Source organism: Spodoptera frugiperda, chromosome 15 (assembly GCF_023101765.2).
Source record: "Spodoptera frugiperda isolate SF20-4 chromosome 15, AGI-APGP_CSIRO_Sfru_2.0, whole genome shotgun sequence".
Classification (NCBI taxonomy): Eukaryota; Metazoa; Arthropoda; class Insecta; order Lepidoptera; family Noctuidae; genus Spodoptera; species Spodoptera frugiperda.
This window is the reverse complement of record NC_064226.1, coordinates 8,523,187-8,538,699: the sequence shown is the minus strand read 5'-3', so window position 1 is coordinate 8,538,699 and position 15,513 is coordinate 8,523,187. Positions and strand designations below refer to the sequence as shown.

The 15,513-nt window shown below is 35.7% G+C and overlaps 2 protein-coding genes across 4 annotated transcripts; one reads left to right on the top strand and one right to left on the bottom strand.

Moving 5' to 3' along the window:
- The first annotated feature begins 968 nt into the window (after positions 1-968).
- Positions 969-11,812, top strand: LOC118272838 (cilia- and flagella-associated protein 57). 3 transcript variants are annotated; one of them, XM_035589545.2, is made up of 22 exons: positions 969-1,993; positions 2,252-2,401; positions 2,492-2,771; positions 2,845-2,961; positions 3,093-3,250; positions 3,548-3,663; positions 3,751-3,856; positions 3,951-4,092; positions 4,207-4,411; positions 4,580-4,797; positions 4,880-5,028; positions 5,099-5,513; positions 5,788-5,928; positions 6,009-6,149; positions 6,363-6,506; positions 6,704-6,935; positions 7,014-7,207; positions 7,543-7,639; positions 8,201-8,370; positions 9,134-9,313; positions 9,847-10,041; positions 11,611-11,812. In XM_035589545.2, exons 1-22 carry the CDS (start codon positions 1,929-1,931, stop codon positions 11,713-11,715), a joined length of 3,720 nt encoding a protein of 1,239 aa, XP_035445438.1. In that variant the 5' UTR covers positions 969-1,928; the 3' UTR covers positions 11,716-11,812. The 3 variants fall into 3 exon arrangements, 2 of the variants coding, with proteins under 2 accessions (XP_035445438.1, XP_035445447.1); XM_035589554.2 differs by lacking the exon at positions 7,543-7,639 and adding an exon at positions 7,320-7,416; XR_004783390.2 differs by lacking the exons at positions 7,543-7,639; positions 9,847-10,041; positions 11,611-11,812 and having other exon boundaries at positions 9,134-9,276.
- Positions 11,813-12,015: 203 nt separating this feature from the next.
- Positions 12,016-15,268, bottom strand: LOC118272916 (probable very-long-chain enoyl-CoA reductase art-1). Its single transcript, XM_035589647.2, has 5 exons — positions 15,031-15,268; positions 14,594-14,952; positions 14,081-14,297; positions 12,817-13,009; positions 12,016-12,467 (listed from the first exon to the last, which is right to left on the bottom strand). The coding sequence occupies exons 1-5, from the start codon at positions 15,034-15,036 to the stop codon at positions 12,340-12,342; spliced, it is 903 nt and encodes a 300-aa protein (XP_035445540.2). The 5' UTR covers positions 15,037-15,268; the 3' UTR covers positions 12,016-12,339.
- Between the last annotated feature and the right edge of the window lie 245 nt (positions 15,269-15,513).

The window sequence follows — 15,513 nt, the reverse complement described above, 5'->3', positions numbered from 1 at the left end:
ACAATGGGGACTTCCCAAACTGATGTTGGCATCGTAATTTGATTATCGGGATGCTTTTTGCTTATTGTCTCAGAATTCGGTAGATACATACCGAAAATCAGTAAATTCTTCTTCGTCTTTGTTACATTAGCATTTTCTGGCTGTCATATTTATCGACTACTTCAAAAATGCGTCATTTCGATACTATTTTTAGGTAACCAATACCATTATTCTCCTGTTTTCATTGAAATTAAAGTAGCTTTTCCTTGTTTTTTCTCTTTATTTTCCCCTATTCGGTAACTGGTAGTACCTACAAGGTAAATATTTCTATGACTAAATTTGCTAGTACCGCAGATGGGGCCCAGTAGGGCTGATGCCTAGTGGGCTTACTGGGGCTCCAGCTCAAAAAGCAGGAGGAACGGGGTGGTTTTAAGTCAGTAAGAGTCTGGCACTCCGTCTAGCCTCGCCCTAGGCGGGAGAAGTCATTGAATTTTCCCCCATTAAAAAATCCTAAGGCTTTACTAGAAACAGGCAAAAATAATTATGACTTATCTAACTAACCGAAATAATTGAAGACGCTCATAAAAGACTCAAGAGAGAAAGTTTTTATGGAGTTTGACATGTAATTCTTGCAAAGTCGGTAATGAAAATCGGACCGCGAAATCAGCAGCCGAAGAAGTGTGCCGAACAATACATATTGCGAACTTTATTGTGGTTGATTCTTAGAGAACTGTGTATGAAAGTTTTTCGCATTGAGCTGTTCGTGACCCATGCGATTTGGTACAACAAATTCTAGTTTCGATTTTGGGTGTAATGGCTTTTAAATTCTACTCTCACTATTCACAGTTTGTCGTAAAAGTAAAAATATAAGAAGCCACTGTGAGGTGATGCGTGCTTTCTATTAATTTCTTTTCTCTTCTTTCTTGTTCAACGACGAACAGCTCGAACAGATTATTTCTTGATATTGAATTTACAATATATTTATACATTAAAGTAGATGTAGCATAAATTGTGACTGTATTCCTCATCATTGTCACCATTCCGACTTATCCATTAGGTACTTAGTTTATTTTATTGTCTTCAAAATTCATGTCTCATAATTCTCAATGTTCATTACTTTGTACTGGTTTCTCTTTGTGGTTTGTCATAAAATAATAATCTTTGTCTGTTTAAGTACCTACCTAATTTCAGTTTGCATTCAGTGTTACCCACGCTAATGTTGAATGCAACCTTCAGTCGATCTTTACCTGAATGCTGGTTGCGTGCAAAAATACTAAAATTACGAATATTTTATAGTTACAGCGCTATTTGCATGAGATGGAGGATGGTCGTGTAGATGTAATGACAAAATATGATGGCACGTGTAAATATGATTTGTATTGGCAGCGGCGGGCAGAGGAAGCAGCGACTTATCTCGGAAATTGCACAGAGGATGCGCCACTACAAGCGACATTGAGGTCCAATCAGACGGACCTCTGTTAAATGGTGAATGCGCAGTCTCTTTTGTACGTAAATGAGCAACGCCGCCTGTATTTCTTTGTACACATCCACTAGACATTCGCTCTTTGATGTCCTTTTTTGTTGCTATATTTAAACTTATGGACGGACAAGATTTTAATGTTTATTATGTACTTTATGGATCATCTTCTAGGAGTTACAGAGCATTACGAACTAGATTAGCTACTTCCTCGTATAAAAAAATATAGGTGTGTGGGCCAACTTCCAATGCCGTGGCGTGGACGGACGGAATCAATTTTGTACCGTGATGGATTCGTGATCCCGTAATTTCGACCAAATAGTTTCCCTATTTCCTGTATCTATGGCAACTGTTATTGTTTGACGTGTTTATCTGAAGGAAGGACAGATTCTTTGTATGAGAAGTTTCATATTAAATAATTAATTGCTTGTAGTAGAATTATTGTATTATTTAGTTATCAACACGAATAGCCATGGCAACTGCATCACCGCCTAATATTTCGGCTCGTATATTTTACGGACTGAGTACAGATATTCAGTAAGTACTAAAATACTTAAATTGTGGTTTATTGACAATAATTTTGTGTTAGTACACGATATAACTGTGTTTATTTATTTGCAAGTAATTTACTATTCAAGGTAACTAACAATAGATTGTCAGAGGACATAAGTAGGGGACTTATGTCCTCTGACTGGTAACACTACCATGTTAATAACGGCTAGGTTAATGAGGATGCATTGATTCTACCTATAATCTAAGAACCAAGAAAATACCTATCACTGTTTTGATGCACAGGTACAATGCCCATTATTTGACTGAATCTGAGATTTTGTACCCTGCTGGTGGAGTCATCGTAATTCACAACCATCTCCAGAAGAAACAGAAGTTCATTAGACTCCAAGATAAACATAAACCTATCAAGTCTTTAGTTCTTGCGCCAAATAGGTAAGGGCTAAAAATGTTTGGACACACTTTATACATATTGAAATGCTGATAGTAATATCCATCTTTATAATTGTATTGTCCGCATTTCAGACGATGGCTCGCTTTGAACGAGATAGCCGAGGAAGGCCAAAAACCTATAATCACAATTTACGACCTAACCACGTACAAACGTCGAAAGATTTTGACCGTTCCCTTCGAGAACTCGCAAGCGAGAGAATTTGCGTGTGTACAGTTTACCTACGACTCAAAATACCTCGTAGCTATTACGGGAGAACCAGACTGGTACTTGTATTATTACAACTGGGACAAGGGTAAGGTTGAGAGCCACGCTAAAGCGCAAAATCCTAGCGGTCAAGGCATTGTTTCGAGCGTAAGAATTTTTTTTTTAACTTTATTGCCTTTGTTAAATTGAAACATATTTATTTCTAACCTTATTTCATCAGGTGCAATGTAACCCCACGGATGCTACTTTAGTAGTCATAACTGGCCCATACACGTTCCGAATAATGAACGTTTCCGAAACAGTTTGGAGACAATGGGGATGGTGCAAGGCTGAAAACGTAAGATAAGATCTCTTCTCATATTTACTACTACAATTTGTGTTTAGTAACGTCTTCCATTACAGAGCATTATATCATTGATATTACGGAGCTAGTAAATAACATAATTGGTTTGTTCCACCTGCGAGTAGATCAACATAACTAGCTGCATGTGGTTGACGCCGGACCGCATCATGTTCGGGACTGAACACGGAATGATCATGATGGTAGAAAACGGTGAACTCAGACAGAACTGCATATTTCGAGCATCTGAAGTTACGGAGATGTCGCTAAAGAAGGTAGAAGCAGAGTAAGTAAGAATTGAAAGCATATCGTTTTCTTTTTCTTCTCCTCTAATAACATCTTCTGATTTGTTTCGTTGTGGGATCCAAGACAGTCATTCATTTCCCTGGGACGCGCCGGACTTCAGTGTTTCGGTGTTTTCATGTTTGTATCTACTGTAGATCCTGGCTTACAGGAGTTGCAGCGGTATGGGAGGTTGTGGCGGGCTTGTCCCATAAAAAAGAATTGAAAGCAATAAGAAAACGCACTCGTGAATTTATCTGGATTGAATACCTATTCTAGTTTTATATGTTCGTTCCTTTAGACAAGAGCAACAAGAAGATAAAGTGAGCACTTCAAGTAAGCAAGACTCTGCTAGTAGTACTGACAAGGATGAAGAAGAAAGCTATCCCGTAACATGCTTTGTAAACTTTGCCAAAGGTAATATTTAGAAAAAAAATAATTTGTTTCTTCAATACTTCTGGGTATATCTTTTTAATCCTTTAATGGCATTGGATGTTTTTATAGGATTTGTTTTCGGCTGCGGCCCAGGCTACGTCCACATGTTTGAAAAGGAGACGCTTCATCATTGGAGAAAGAGAAACGTTTTTAGAATTTCTAAAAAGTCTTATAAGTGCGTATCTAGAGGCTTTTTCATAACATTGACTTTAATTTCGATTCGATTTTATATAATCTAATTTATTAAACCTATGTCTAAAAACATATAGACATACTCGAGAACACCCGCTGTGGTCTCAGCTCGACGAAATACAACACATTACGATTGATCCCAATCAAGAAAATCTGCTTATCACAACATTGAGGAAACAGCTGTACTATGTCAAGTTGTTTGGACAGCATATGTTGCAGGTAAACCCATCACCTGATATGACCTTGAGTTTTTTGATCCAAAAGCTTTTCAAAAATCTACAATATTTTTAGATTTAGGCAAGTTACTCATACTGGTTTTCCAATGTCTTTCAGAATCCAGAAATACCATTCATAGAACTCGGACCAGCGATGCATTTTGGTCGGATAAACTCATTGTCCATGTGCGCTTGGAAGCCAATATTTATGACGTCAGGAGAATTGGACAAGAGCATAAGAATTTGGAACTACATGACCGATGACGTAGAGTTGATAAAGTTGTATCAGGAGGAAATCCATTGCGTATCCTTACATCCAACTGGTAAGATCAAGATGCGTTATTTTCAAGGAAAAATTAATGCGTAGTAATTACCGATACCATATATCAATGTTTATTATTATTACCAGTTAATTGATACTACTACGTATCGAGGTATTATGCAGTTAGAATTTTAATTAGATGACGTTATTCACTATTAACTATTTTCAGGTCTGTTTGCTATAGTTGGTTTCTCGGATAAACTTCGTTTCATGGTGGTATTGATAGATGACTTTGAAGTGATGAGAGAGTTTCCCATAAGGAATTGTAAACAAGCCAAGTTTAGTACGAACGGACAGATATTTGCCGCCGTCAACGGTCAAGTCATACAAGTGTTTTCTTCGGTGTCTTTTATGAATGTTTTCAATTTGAAAGGACATAATGGAAGGGTTAGATAGACCTATTTTTTTCAACGATTAATTATTTCATGTTAAAAGAATAAAGACTTATTTGGCTTAATCTCATTCGTAGATTACGTGTCTAGCATGGTCAGCGAATGATTTAACAATGATATCATGTGGCTCCGAGGGCGCAGTGTACGAATGGAGCATGGTCACTGGACAAAGAGTCGGAGAAATTATATTAAAAACTAACCAATTTTATGGATGTGCCGTAAATGGGTAAGAAACTTTACAATCAGAATACAAAAGCAGAAACAAATAATAAATTATAACCAGCTTGGTTTAACAGGAGCGGTAAAACAACTTACGCTGTTGGATCAGACGGCGAAATTAAAGAAATTGGTGCTAACACTATTAGAAGAAACATGGGGCTGATTGGCGCTCCACTTGACACCGTGGTACTGTCGCGGTCAGACTTGATGCTGTTCATCAGTGGGGGCCTCGGTGGCATCACCTCCATACAGCTACCATTGCTAGATAAACCTATTTTTAACGAGTTTCACATGCACAACACGAAAATAACCTGTATAGCACTTTCATATGACGATCAAACTTTGGTTTCCGTCGCCGAAGATGCTTCGATATGCTTATGGAGACTGACTAACGCTGATGGTAGAGCTATTGCTCTAGACAAGGACTTTGCATACTCAAAAGAAATATTAATTAGCAAGAGAGATCTACAGGAGAAAATAAACAATATCAATGTAAGTACGAGTTAAATAGATTTGGAAGAAACAATATAATTCAAACGTGACACACAACTCAGTGTTCATACGTATTTTGATGCTTGCTTATTCATAAGAACTACAGACAAAGCCTTTGTATGTAAATAGGGCGCAGTAGGTATCGATAATGAATTAAGACCACTTATCGCGAATTCATTTTGAGTTAATAAAATGGTATAAGTAAGTGGCAAAATTGAAAGCGAAAAATTTTGTGTGAGTGTTAGGTACTAATTGATTGAATTTCTTTGTTTAGTTATTGAGTACGCGAATGAGTGAACTCGAAACGGAGCACACGTATCAGCTGCGCCAAGCTGAAGCGACGCAAGCAGAAAAACTGAAGGAAGTTCACGAAGGCTACTGCGCAGCTATCGAGGAACTTAAGGAAAAGAATGAGGTGGCCGTTTCATTCCAGCTAAACCGTAACAAAATAATTGATTATTCATACTGAATTAACGTTTTAATTCACCATTACAGCAAATGGAAAACGAACACACTCACGAAATAGGCATGATTCAACAAGATATCGCGAAGTTGCGGTCAGGCCATGAGAGGACGTTGCAAGCTTTAGAAGCAGACTTCAATGTCAGACTCATTAGCGAATATGACAGATACCAGGTATGATTGTTTACAATGATCATGTTATAGTCATTTGTCTATTTCCTCAAAAGGGTAAGCAAAGATGTAGCTTCCATCCGTCTGTTATGCTAGAGCGTGAAAATACAAGTATGTCGATAGAACTGTTCAGAATTCTTCAAAATGATATACTGTAAGATCTGGCAAATAAGCACGATATAATCATTTCATTAACAAGATACTTTCTATCTACAGAGCCTTGAAGACAAGACGGCGAGAATGCGGAAAGATTACGAGCAAAGGCTTGAAGAACTAGCTGAAAGTAAACGTCTAGCTCTCAGAGAAATGAACAATAAGTTCGAGGCAAAGTTGGAGGAGAAAGAGCTCATGTTGCAAGAGGTAAGTACGCGAAACTGAAACTAATTGACAATAATTACAAAGTCACAAATCGTTTGAAATTGATTTATTAATTTGTAATTATTGTGCTAACAGATATTTTGTAACCAAATAGATTTAACTAGAGTTTATGCAAGCAATACTTTTGTTGGTAAGTATCTAGATTCTGGAACTTTAATTTGTTGTTTGCATAATTTCAGTTACAAGAACAAGCAGATATGGAGAAACGAGAACATGAAACAATTAAAACGTCTATCGAAGAAGACGCTGACCGTGAAATTATTGAGATTCGCACAGCATACGAAGTACAGCTAAAGGAAGAGAAGGATGCTAACGTGAGACTCAAGGGAGAAACTGGGCTTATGAAGAAGAAATTGATAAGTGCTCATAAAGATATTGACGAATTTAAACATCAAATATCACAACTAAAAGGTACAAATGCTACTAAATTAGTTATAAATAAAACATTTCATTTAATGTTATCGTATCTAACTATTTTACCATTTGCAGCTGAACACAAACAGTTTCAAAAAGTAATTTCAACTCTTGAAAGAGATGTCGCTGATTTGAAGAAAGAAATTGGAGAGAGAGACAACTCGATACAAGACAAAGAAAAGAGAATTTACGAATTAAAACGAAAGAAACAAGAACTTGAGAAGTATAAGTTTGTATTGAACTTCAAGATCACTGAGCTGAAAAATCAGGTGAGCAAAAGGATTTATATTTAACTTCTACTTACATAGAATTCATTTTGAAATGTACCTTAATAACGTTAAAATTATTAATTTCTCGATGCTGATAACTTTACTCATGTAGATTGCGCCAAAAGAGGCGCAAATACAAGAATTAACTCATCAAATTGATGATATGGAAAACGAAGAATTAAAACTGCTAAACTCGAAACATGAACTTGGTATGAAATTGTAGGATAAAATGACAGTTCACAAAGTAGGCTTGTTTCAGTATTTTCCACTCATTATTAAATAGGAAAGAAGTTACAGCTGTGAACCATTTTAAAAATATAATCTTTGTATAACAGATAGACCCGTTAGAACGCGAAATAAAGGCGAAAAAAATCCGCATACTCGAGTTGGAAGTTTCATTGGAAACTCTTCTTAAGAAAAAAGCGATCCGCGGTAAAATATTGTTGTCGATTCTATTTCAGTTGTAATTTTTCGCCTATTACGTAGATCGTAGGATATTACACCTAGTCGACATCAAGTATTCACAGTAATGCATTAATTTTCGCACCTACTTTGTTTACAGTCACGTCAGAAAATGATTGTGTAGTGCTAATGCCTGTACCAATACTCAAATGTAGATACTAGATATGCAAACCGCTGTAGATAGTTATAAAATAACGTAATATTTACCTAATTATTTATTAAACCCATGAAGCAAGTCCAAAGAGGAGCTGTCATAATGTGATTATGCACTGTGACACAAAAAAACAATGATATTATAAGAAAAACGGTGTAGATAGGTTATAAGTGCTCAGAAAGTGGTACAACATTAAAATGTGGAAAATTGGCAAAGTAATTGTAGTATGGGACCGCTAGATAGAAAATTGAGATTTGTAACGACACGCGCTCCCCATTTTATGTGCCACACGCATTACGTTAAAAGGAAATTCAGTTATGACATCTCCTCTTTGTATTTACTTTATAATTATTGATCTTTATTTTTTATCATTACAGAGCTTAAAATTCAACAGCTCAATGAAAAATTGGGCTCAGCTAAAAAGGATTTCTTGGCTGAAGCAGATAGAAACTTGACATTAAAAAATACTCTGAAGAAAATTAAGATTGATCTACACAATATGACAGCAGAATTCCAAGATCCTAATAAATTAAAGTTGGCTGTGAAAGTGAGTATGAATATTAAAAAGTACCTACTTATTTATACATAAATATTAATATGTACCTACTCGAATATTTTTTATAGAAATTAGCGTGTGTAATACAGGTATAATGCGGTTATAGAAATAAGTAGGTTCGCTAAAATGCCGGTAATATTAGCGTTGGCGCAATGCAGAGGTGTTAGTCGTGTAATATGATTTGCAAATAATAACGCATGTCTGACTGATGGCGTAACTTGAATTATGTCTAGGTGTCATTTCAGGTTTTAGACTAGTCGACACTTTAAATTATGACTGGACAAATTCCTATTCTACAACGTAGGTAATGGTACTTAGAATTAGCATTATCAAATAGATTAACGGCGCATTCCAATAAACTACGGATCGTTAAATTTGCTTACGAGCCGTAGAATTTTGACACATTTTGTATGGAGCTTATGTCAAAATTCTACGGCTCGTAAGCAAATTTAACTATCCGTAGTTTATTGGAATGCGCCGTAAATCTACCCTTTTATACAATTTATGTCAATTAAAAGTATTTATACTTAAATGTTAACATATTATGGTATTGTAGTGGAATTTGCTGTAAGATGACATATAGTTAGGTTTAAAAAAAAATAAACAAAGTTAATATAGGACCTAGGACCTAGTTTAGGACAAAAGGATAGTCATTTGAGTATATGTAGCACTTTAACAAGTGAAGAATAAGTAAGAATGAAGAAGAATAAGTAGTAATAACTATTAAAAATTCTTTCTTTTTTACATTACATAGACATTATTTCACAAATACGTAGAGGACATTGATTTCGTACGAAGTCGCATTGCGGATGACGAGGCGGTTCGCGAGTTCAATCGCCAGCGAGATCACTTGGAGAAGCAGGTGGCTGGCTTGAAGCGCCAGCTCGCTAAGGCTCTAGGTGGTTCTAAGAGCGACATTGGCAAGATTATGGACGTAAGTTGTTACAAGTCCTATGATGATTGAAAAATCTCACTGAATCCTAGCTATTTGCCAAGATTCTTGAGAGGATACAAACTTTTCCTTGCTGTGTATTAATTATATTTTATGTAGGTACACACATACAGGGTGTAAGCGGAACGCTCCCGAAAAACGCCACAAATTGTTTATGTTTTTATAATTTTAATCGTTTTTGTGTTTGTATTATTCATGCTATATTAACATTCAGCATTATATTACAACTATTATTACTTAAAATAAACATTGAATTCTTTATTTTTTTTAAAATAATACACGTTTTTTACCATCACCTGTTTGCGACGTTTGGGAGCGTTCCGCTTACACCCTGTATATGAGTATGTATACCTACAATACATAAACAAACTAACGCTTTTGTTACATAAGGGTAGGAAAGAACTATAGTCATTTTTCACATGTCTATAGTTATACAAGCATGGCTTTAAAAAGTAAGGTTAATAAGCAGCCATTTAAAAAGCAGAAGTATTTATTTATGTTACACTTTCTTCTAGGAAAACTGCACATTGCTCACTGAAATAAACAGTCTGCGAACCGAGTTGAAAACGACTCGTACTAGGTGCTTCCAAATGGAATCCATTTTGGGCCTGTCTGCGAGGTACATACCGCCTGCTACCGCGCGGGCCAAGCTTAAACAAGTCGCTGAGGACAGGGAGAAGCTTGATGAGAAATTCAAGCAGAAGATTGAGGTAAATAGACTGTAGAAGTGATAGTTGGTATGTCTTAAAACTGTCTCCAAGAGACGGCTAATAGCATCCTTTCGGTGACCCAGCTGCGATGGTAAAACGCCTCTAAAGAGGCCTTTAGTTTAACTGTAGACGTATTTTATTATTTTTTATTATCTTTATTAATTTAGGGTCTCTTGGTCACACAAAGACCATGTCAGACCCATCGTACCCTAAACACACACACAACAGTTACATTTTTAATTAAATGTAACTGTCGTACATTTAATTTAATACTAGGTAATCTTATTACCTACTGTTTTTTTTTATCATGGTGAGTCGAGTTCATGTAGTCTTCTGCACATCATCAACATTGATACTGGTGTAAATATCAAGAGTTGTTCTGTGAACATAACTTATAGTAGGTATATATTACGTATCGAGTTATATTTTGCAAAAGACGATTTTATTTGTGCCAAATTAGATAATTGTTACTTAACAATATAGATTACATATCTTTTACTTATTATAAAACTGAACGCGTTAATCTCTAGAATTACTAGTATGATTTGAAAATGTATTTTTGTGTTGGATAGTCCATTTATTAGGCCTCGGCCTCGAATTTTGCGGGCAGCGGGGCGGCGGCGGCGGCGGCGCGGCAGCGGCAGGATCTTATGCGTATAATCAAATGGACCGGTTTTCGAAAACAGCGGCGGCGGAGCGGCGCGGGAGCGGGCAACGAGCGGTGCACTCCAGTCAAGCGGTGACCGCCCGCGTTGCGCGTCTGCATTGTAGTATAGTGTTGTGTACCTACATTTTTTTTGTGACGTATCAAAATGTCCTCGGACGTGCAAGAGCAAATGATTTCGGCAATCTTTGAGAGGACACCCATACGGAACAGCAAAGATGTGAACCATAAAAATAGAAGAAAAATTAACCAATTATGGGAAGAAATAAAAAACGAACTGAATATTGAAGACTAAAGCAAAAACTGAAATCACTCTTGATAGTTTCAAGAATATAGTCAAAAGTTTCTACACTCATTCTAGTGTAGTCGTAGAATTTGTCGGGATTTTGTCTCTGTTCTTCATAATTTCGATAAAACTCGCCATTTATTTTCCTTGCCCTATAGTAGGTCTTCTTCTTTTGCCCACAGTAAATCGAGCGTTAGGAATAAATTTGAATCAAAAAGATTTCGTTCGCTAATAAAAACAAATATCTCGACAACACAACCACGAACACAACACTACACCGCTGTAGTGCCGCGCGATCTGCCCGCTAGTTTCGAGAACGGGTCCGCCGCCGCCGCCCCGCTCCCGCGCCGCCGCCGCCGCCGCCCCGCTGCCCGCAAAATTCGAGGCCGAGGCCTTAAAGAAGGTTATAAAAGGCTTATAACATATCACACTACGATTAAAAGGAGCCGAGCAGAGCGAGTGAAACCGAGCGGATGTAGCTAGTTACAGCTACATATCAATCATATCTGCAAATAAGTTCGTAATCGGACTTTGGACTATTGATTACGCGTATATCTATGTAGGTACCATTTTTTTTCTGGTCAAAAAAGTTAATATCCGCATTATTACTTTTTTACAGGAAAAGGATGGAGTGATTACTGCTTTGAAGGAAGAAAATGAGCGATTACTTGATAAAGTAAGATGTGTCCAGGAGAACCCTACGCACGATATTGAAAATAAGTAGTGCATATGTATTTGTAGTACATAATTATGATTATTTGCATGTTATGTTATATTTGAATGTTCAATAAAGTGTATTTTAAAGTTGTGTGTTATATGTTTACTTTTTTCTGCTCGTGTTCTATAATAATTATGTCATAATAAAATCGTATGATTGCATTGATTTTAAATAAGATTATAAGTATAATGTACAAGTGTATAAGTGGGCGTTGGAAGCCTTTTTTATATATCTCCATAATCAATTAATAAATAACTGCTCAATAATACGATATACGAAGGATAACATAAATATAAACAATACAAATATAATAAAAACTTTATTCAACATAAATATCTGGTCTATCGTTGGGTATTTTAAACAGTAAAACTTGTTTAAACGTTATAAAGAAAAATTCCTATTTGATAACGTAAAAATAATTGCAAAAATATAAATTAATATTTTTCTTAACGAAAACTGTCCTTGATGCCCATGCATCCATGTCATTCAGAACATAAGCCATCACCCATAATAGTCTTAGCTAATACCCGCCCATAGAAATAAGACGTAGGAGTATTTGTGACTGATGAGTCCTCGTCTAGCTAATTAACATTGAATGTCTATTATATTTGGAATATTAAACTTAACTACTTATAGAATAAAAGGCAAGATAGCTCTACGTCCCTTGGGGTAGTCAACGAATTCCTTCTTGTAGTTGCGGTGTTTCCCGATGGCCCACACTGCCATTTGATAGAAGCCGGCGGCAGCAAACAGACCAGCTAGAAGATACCAAAAATCACAATTACTACCACCACATTGCATACAGATTAACGGCACAAAAACTAAAGTGTCGACAAATCGCGTTTGGATTGAAGGTTTGTTTAATATTCATAAATAATTACCATTCGTGACGTAATACGCGGCTAATGTATACGAAGAGTCGAGGAGGAACACAAAGTTCAAAACGCTTTACACATTTACGCATTTCAAATTTTAATACAAAAGTTTTAATCGAAAATGTGAATCCGAAAGAATTCCTAGTGAGATTTACGTCAATATTGTTATATTTTGAATTGATTCAACACAATCAGCTTTTTTAATCTAAATATACCTTTAAATATTTCTTACCTGGAGCACATTTAGTCATGACAGTAAAGAACAGCCATGATCCAAACTCGTAGGTGTAGTTAGGACAAGAGACATAGTTGAAAAGAAGAGAGAAGGGGTTGCCATCGGGAACAGGGATACGCCTCACTTTGGTACCGGGAGGTCTCAAATTCTTCAAAAGCAAGTGGATGCTCAGGTTACCCAGCTCACAGAACTGAAAATTAAAAATAAAATAATATTACTACCTCCATTACTAAATGTTTGTTGGCTTACCCTAATATTAAAGGACTTATTTTAAATTAATTCTCACACCTTGGGCGAGGAAATGTCAGACTCTTACTAACTACCTACCCCGTTCGTACTCCTGCAATCATGTTCATTGTTGAGATGATATTTTTTTAACTCGAAACTAAAATTATATTCCACCTACCCTACCATATACACATCTGCATACTCGTTCAAGAATTACGATTGAAGGTATCTATGTAACTAATATACCTACATGGATAAAATATGCTGTATTGAATCAATAGGTTACGCAACTGACATACTGGTCAAGTAATTGCATAAATAGAACTATTTAACTAGGTTTATACCTTTTTGCTTATAAACTATGATAAATATAGCATATCTACTTCATAACATTGATTATATTTTTGCAAGTGATGTCTAACAGTGAGAATATAATTTTGTTACAAACTGTTGCTAGAAGTTATTGTAGAAATAATGTTTAAAGGTAGATACATAGTTTGAGTAAATATAAAATGATTCAAGTCATAATAATTTTTAATTTTATAACAATACCAATAAGGACTAAAATTAAATGTAAAAGATAAATGTAAGTTAACTGTATATTATTATCATTGGTTTAATTATAAAAAAATGCATGTCGTTAACATTTTCAATGTAATGGACTTTGACTCAAGTACAAGGTTAAAGGTTGTATTCAGAATGAGTGGGTAAACAAAATGTATGCCACAGACAACTACCTGCTTTTTTATGGAGTTTTTATAGTAAAAAGATATTGGGCTTATAAGTATTTACTACAAATATAATTAACAAAGCTAGTTGGGTTTCTTTGATTCAGTCAATGCTTTATGAATAAATATCAGCTAGAAGTACAAGTCACTGTAGCATAAATGTATTATTTATACATTTAACACATTCTGAAATTTTTTGCATATTGTTGTTAGTCTGTTAATTTTAATTAGACCACTGTCCGTAACCATGAAGGTTACATATCTATATTTAAAAACTATAAATGTAAAAATAAGTTGGTACTTACGATAAATCCACCAAGTCCGATGTAATAGCAGGTGTTGCAGGGAGCGGTGTATAGAGGGTGGTTGATGTGGTATGCCACATACAGGGTGAACAGCCAGTAGTAAGAGCAGTTCCTAAACAAGTTGCGCAGTGGCATAGTGCCATGAGAGAAACGGTGAACAAAGAGGGTCTCTAGCAACCGCTTGCCATAGTGGAAGGACCAGCATGCAGTTGCCACTCTGAAATTTTAAATTTTAAGTCATTATCTACTCTGAAATTTTAAATTTTAAGTCATTACCTACTCTGAAATTTGTGCCAAAATTTACTTTGATTCTTATTAGAATTAGAATCTAAAAAAAATTTAAGTACCCACATTTTATAACTATGTTAATTTTGTAACTTACATCTTAGATTAATAAAGGATTGTGAGTTTCCTATCTTTATTAATATACAAATTAACTTATATAACTTGTGCAAATACTGACTATAAAAAATAAAATATGAACTTTAAGTGGAAGATTCATAAGTTACTCACGTAGCCACCGTCCCCGGAGCTGCTGTGGTTTCTCCATAGAGCATCCAAGGCCTTTGGTAAACCCATAGGTAAATAAATAATGGGCCAGCATACTCAGCAAGGAACACATTTTTCCAGGAAATCTGTGGTCCTAAATCTTTCACATACAGTTTAGAACCTTCTTGGATATTAAGAGACTTAAGTGTCTCTTCATCTTTCAGCGACTTTCCTTTCGCTTCTAATTTAATAGCTTGCCGGTCGGGGTGCAAAGATTTCTTGACGGTCTGGTAAATCTTATCTTTCACATTTTTAATAGTAGTACTTTCATTTACTACTATTTTTCCCAAAGGCTTAGATCCAGAAGCGTTCAAGATCTCGATCTATAAAATAAGAATATTTACATAGTATTAAACCGGTTGTGCCGCACGCACTTATTTTCTAATTTTCAAGTTTCTTACCTCCATCTCGTTACTTGCGAGTGTACTGTTAGATTTGAGTCGGTTTTATTTATTTGCAACAGAAACTCAGAAACTCGCGACTTACTCGCTTAGGAAAATCTTAATGTAATGCACCTTAATCAAAAAGTCAAGAAATGGACAAATTAATTCTCAAATATTCCAATTCTCGATAAAATTTCACATTGACTGATTCTGATTGACCGTCTGTGACCGACCGACGAACGAAAACGTACGAAATGACCGACGAAGATCGAAATCGAAGAAATTGAACGAATGAAATCAAACTTGTCATCTTCTTGACTGTAGACGTCACAGCCGTTGGCCAATCAAAAATGTCACGTCATTCAATAGTCCTTGAAGTTAGCTTACAGTCTTTTAGTCATTCGATTTACAATAAATATTTCGTATTTCGTATTAAAAATAGTTGATTATTCAGTTAATGTTATTTGTATTTTTATTCTTTGTTAAAGGTTCTTTCAAATT

Excerpts from the sequence above, each read along its gene's own strand:
- LOC118272838 (XM_035589545.2), top strand. The coding sequence starts at position 1,929 with ATGGCAACTGCATCACCGCCTAATATTTCGGCTCGTATATTTTACGGA. Across the intron at positions 4,093-4,206 it reads TTGGACAGCATATGTTGCAG|AATCCAGAAATACCATTCAT; the intron begins GTAAACCCATCA and ends AATGTCTTTCAG. Across the intron at positions 5,029-5,098 it reads TATGGATGTGCCGTAAATGG|GAGCGGTAAAACAACTTACG; the intron begins GTAAGAAACTTT and ends TTGGTTTAACAG.
- LOC118272916 (XM_035589647.2), bottom strand. Across the intron at positions 14,298-14,593 it reads GCTCCGGGGACGGTGGCTAC|AGTGGCAACTGCATGCTGGT; the intron begins GTGAGTAACTTA and ends TTAAAATTTCAG. Across the intron at positions 13,010-14,080 it reads TCGGACTTGGTGGATTTATC|TTCTGTGAGCTGGGTAACCT; the intron begins GTAAGTACCAAC and ends TTTAATTTTCAG.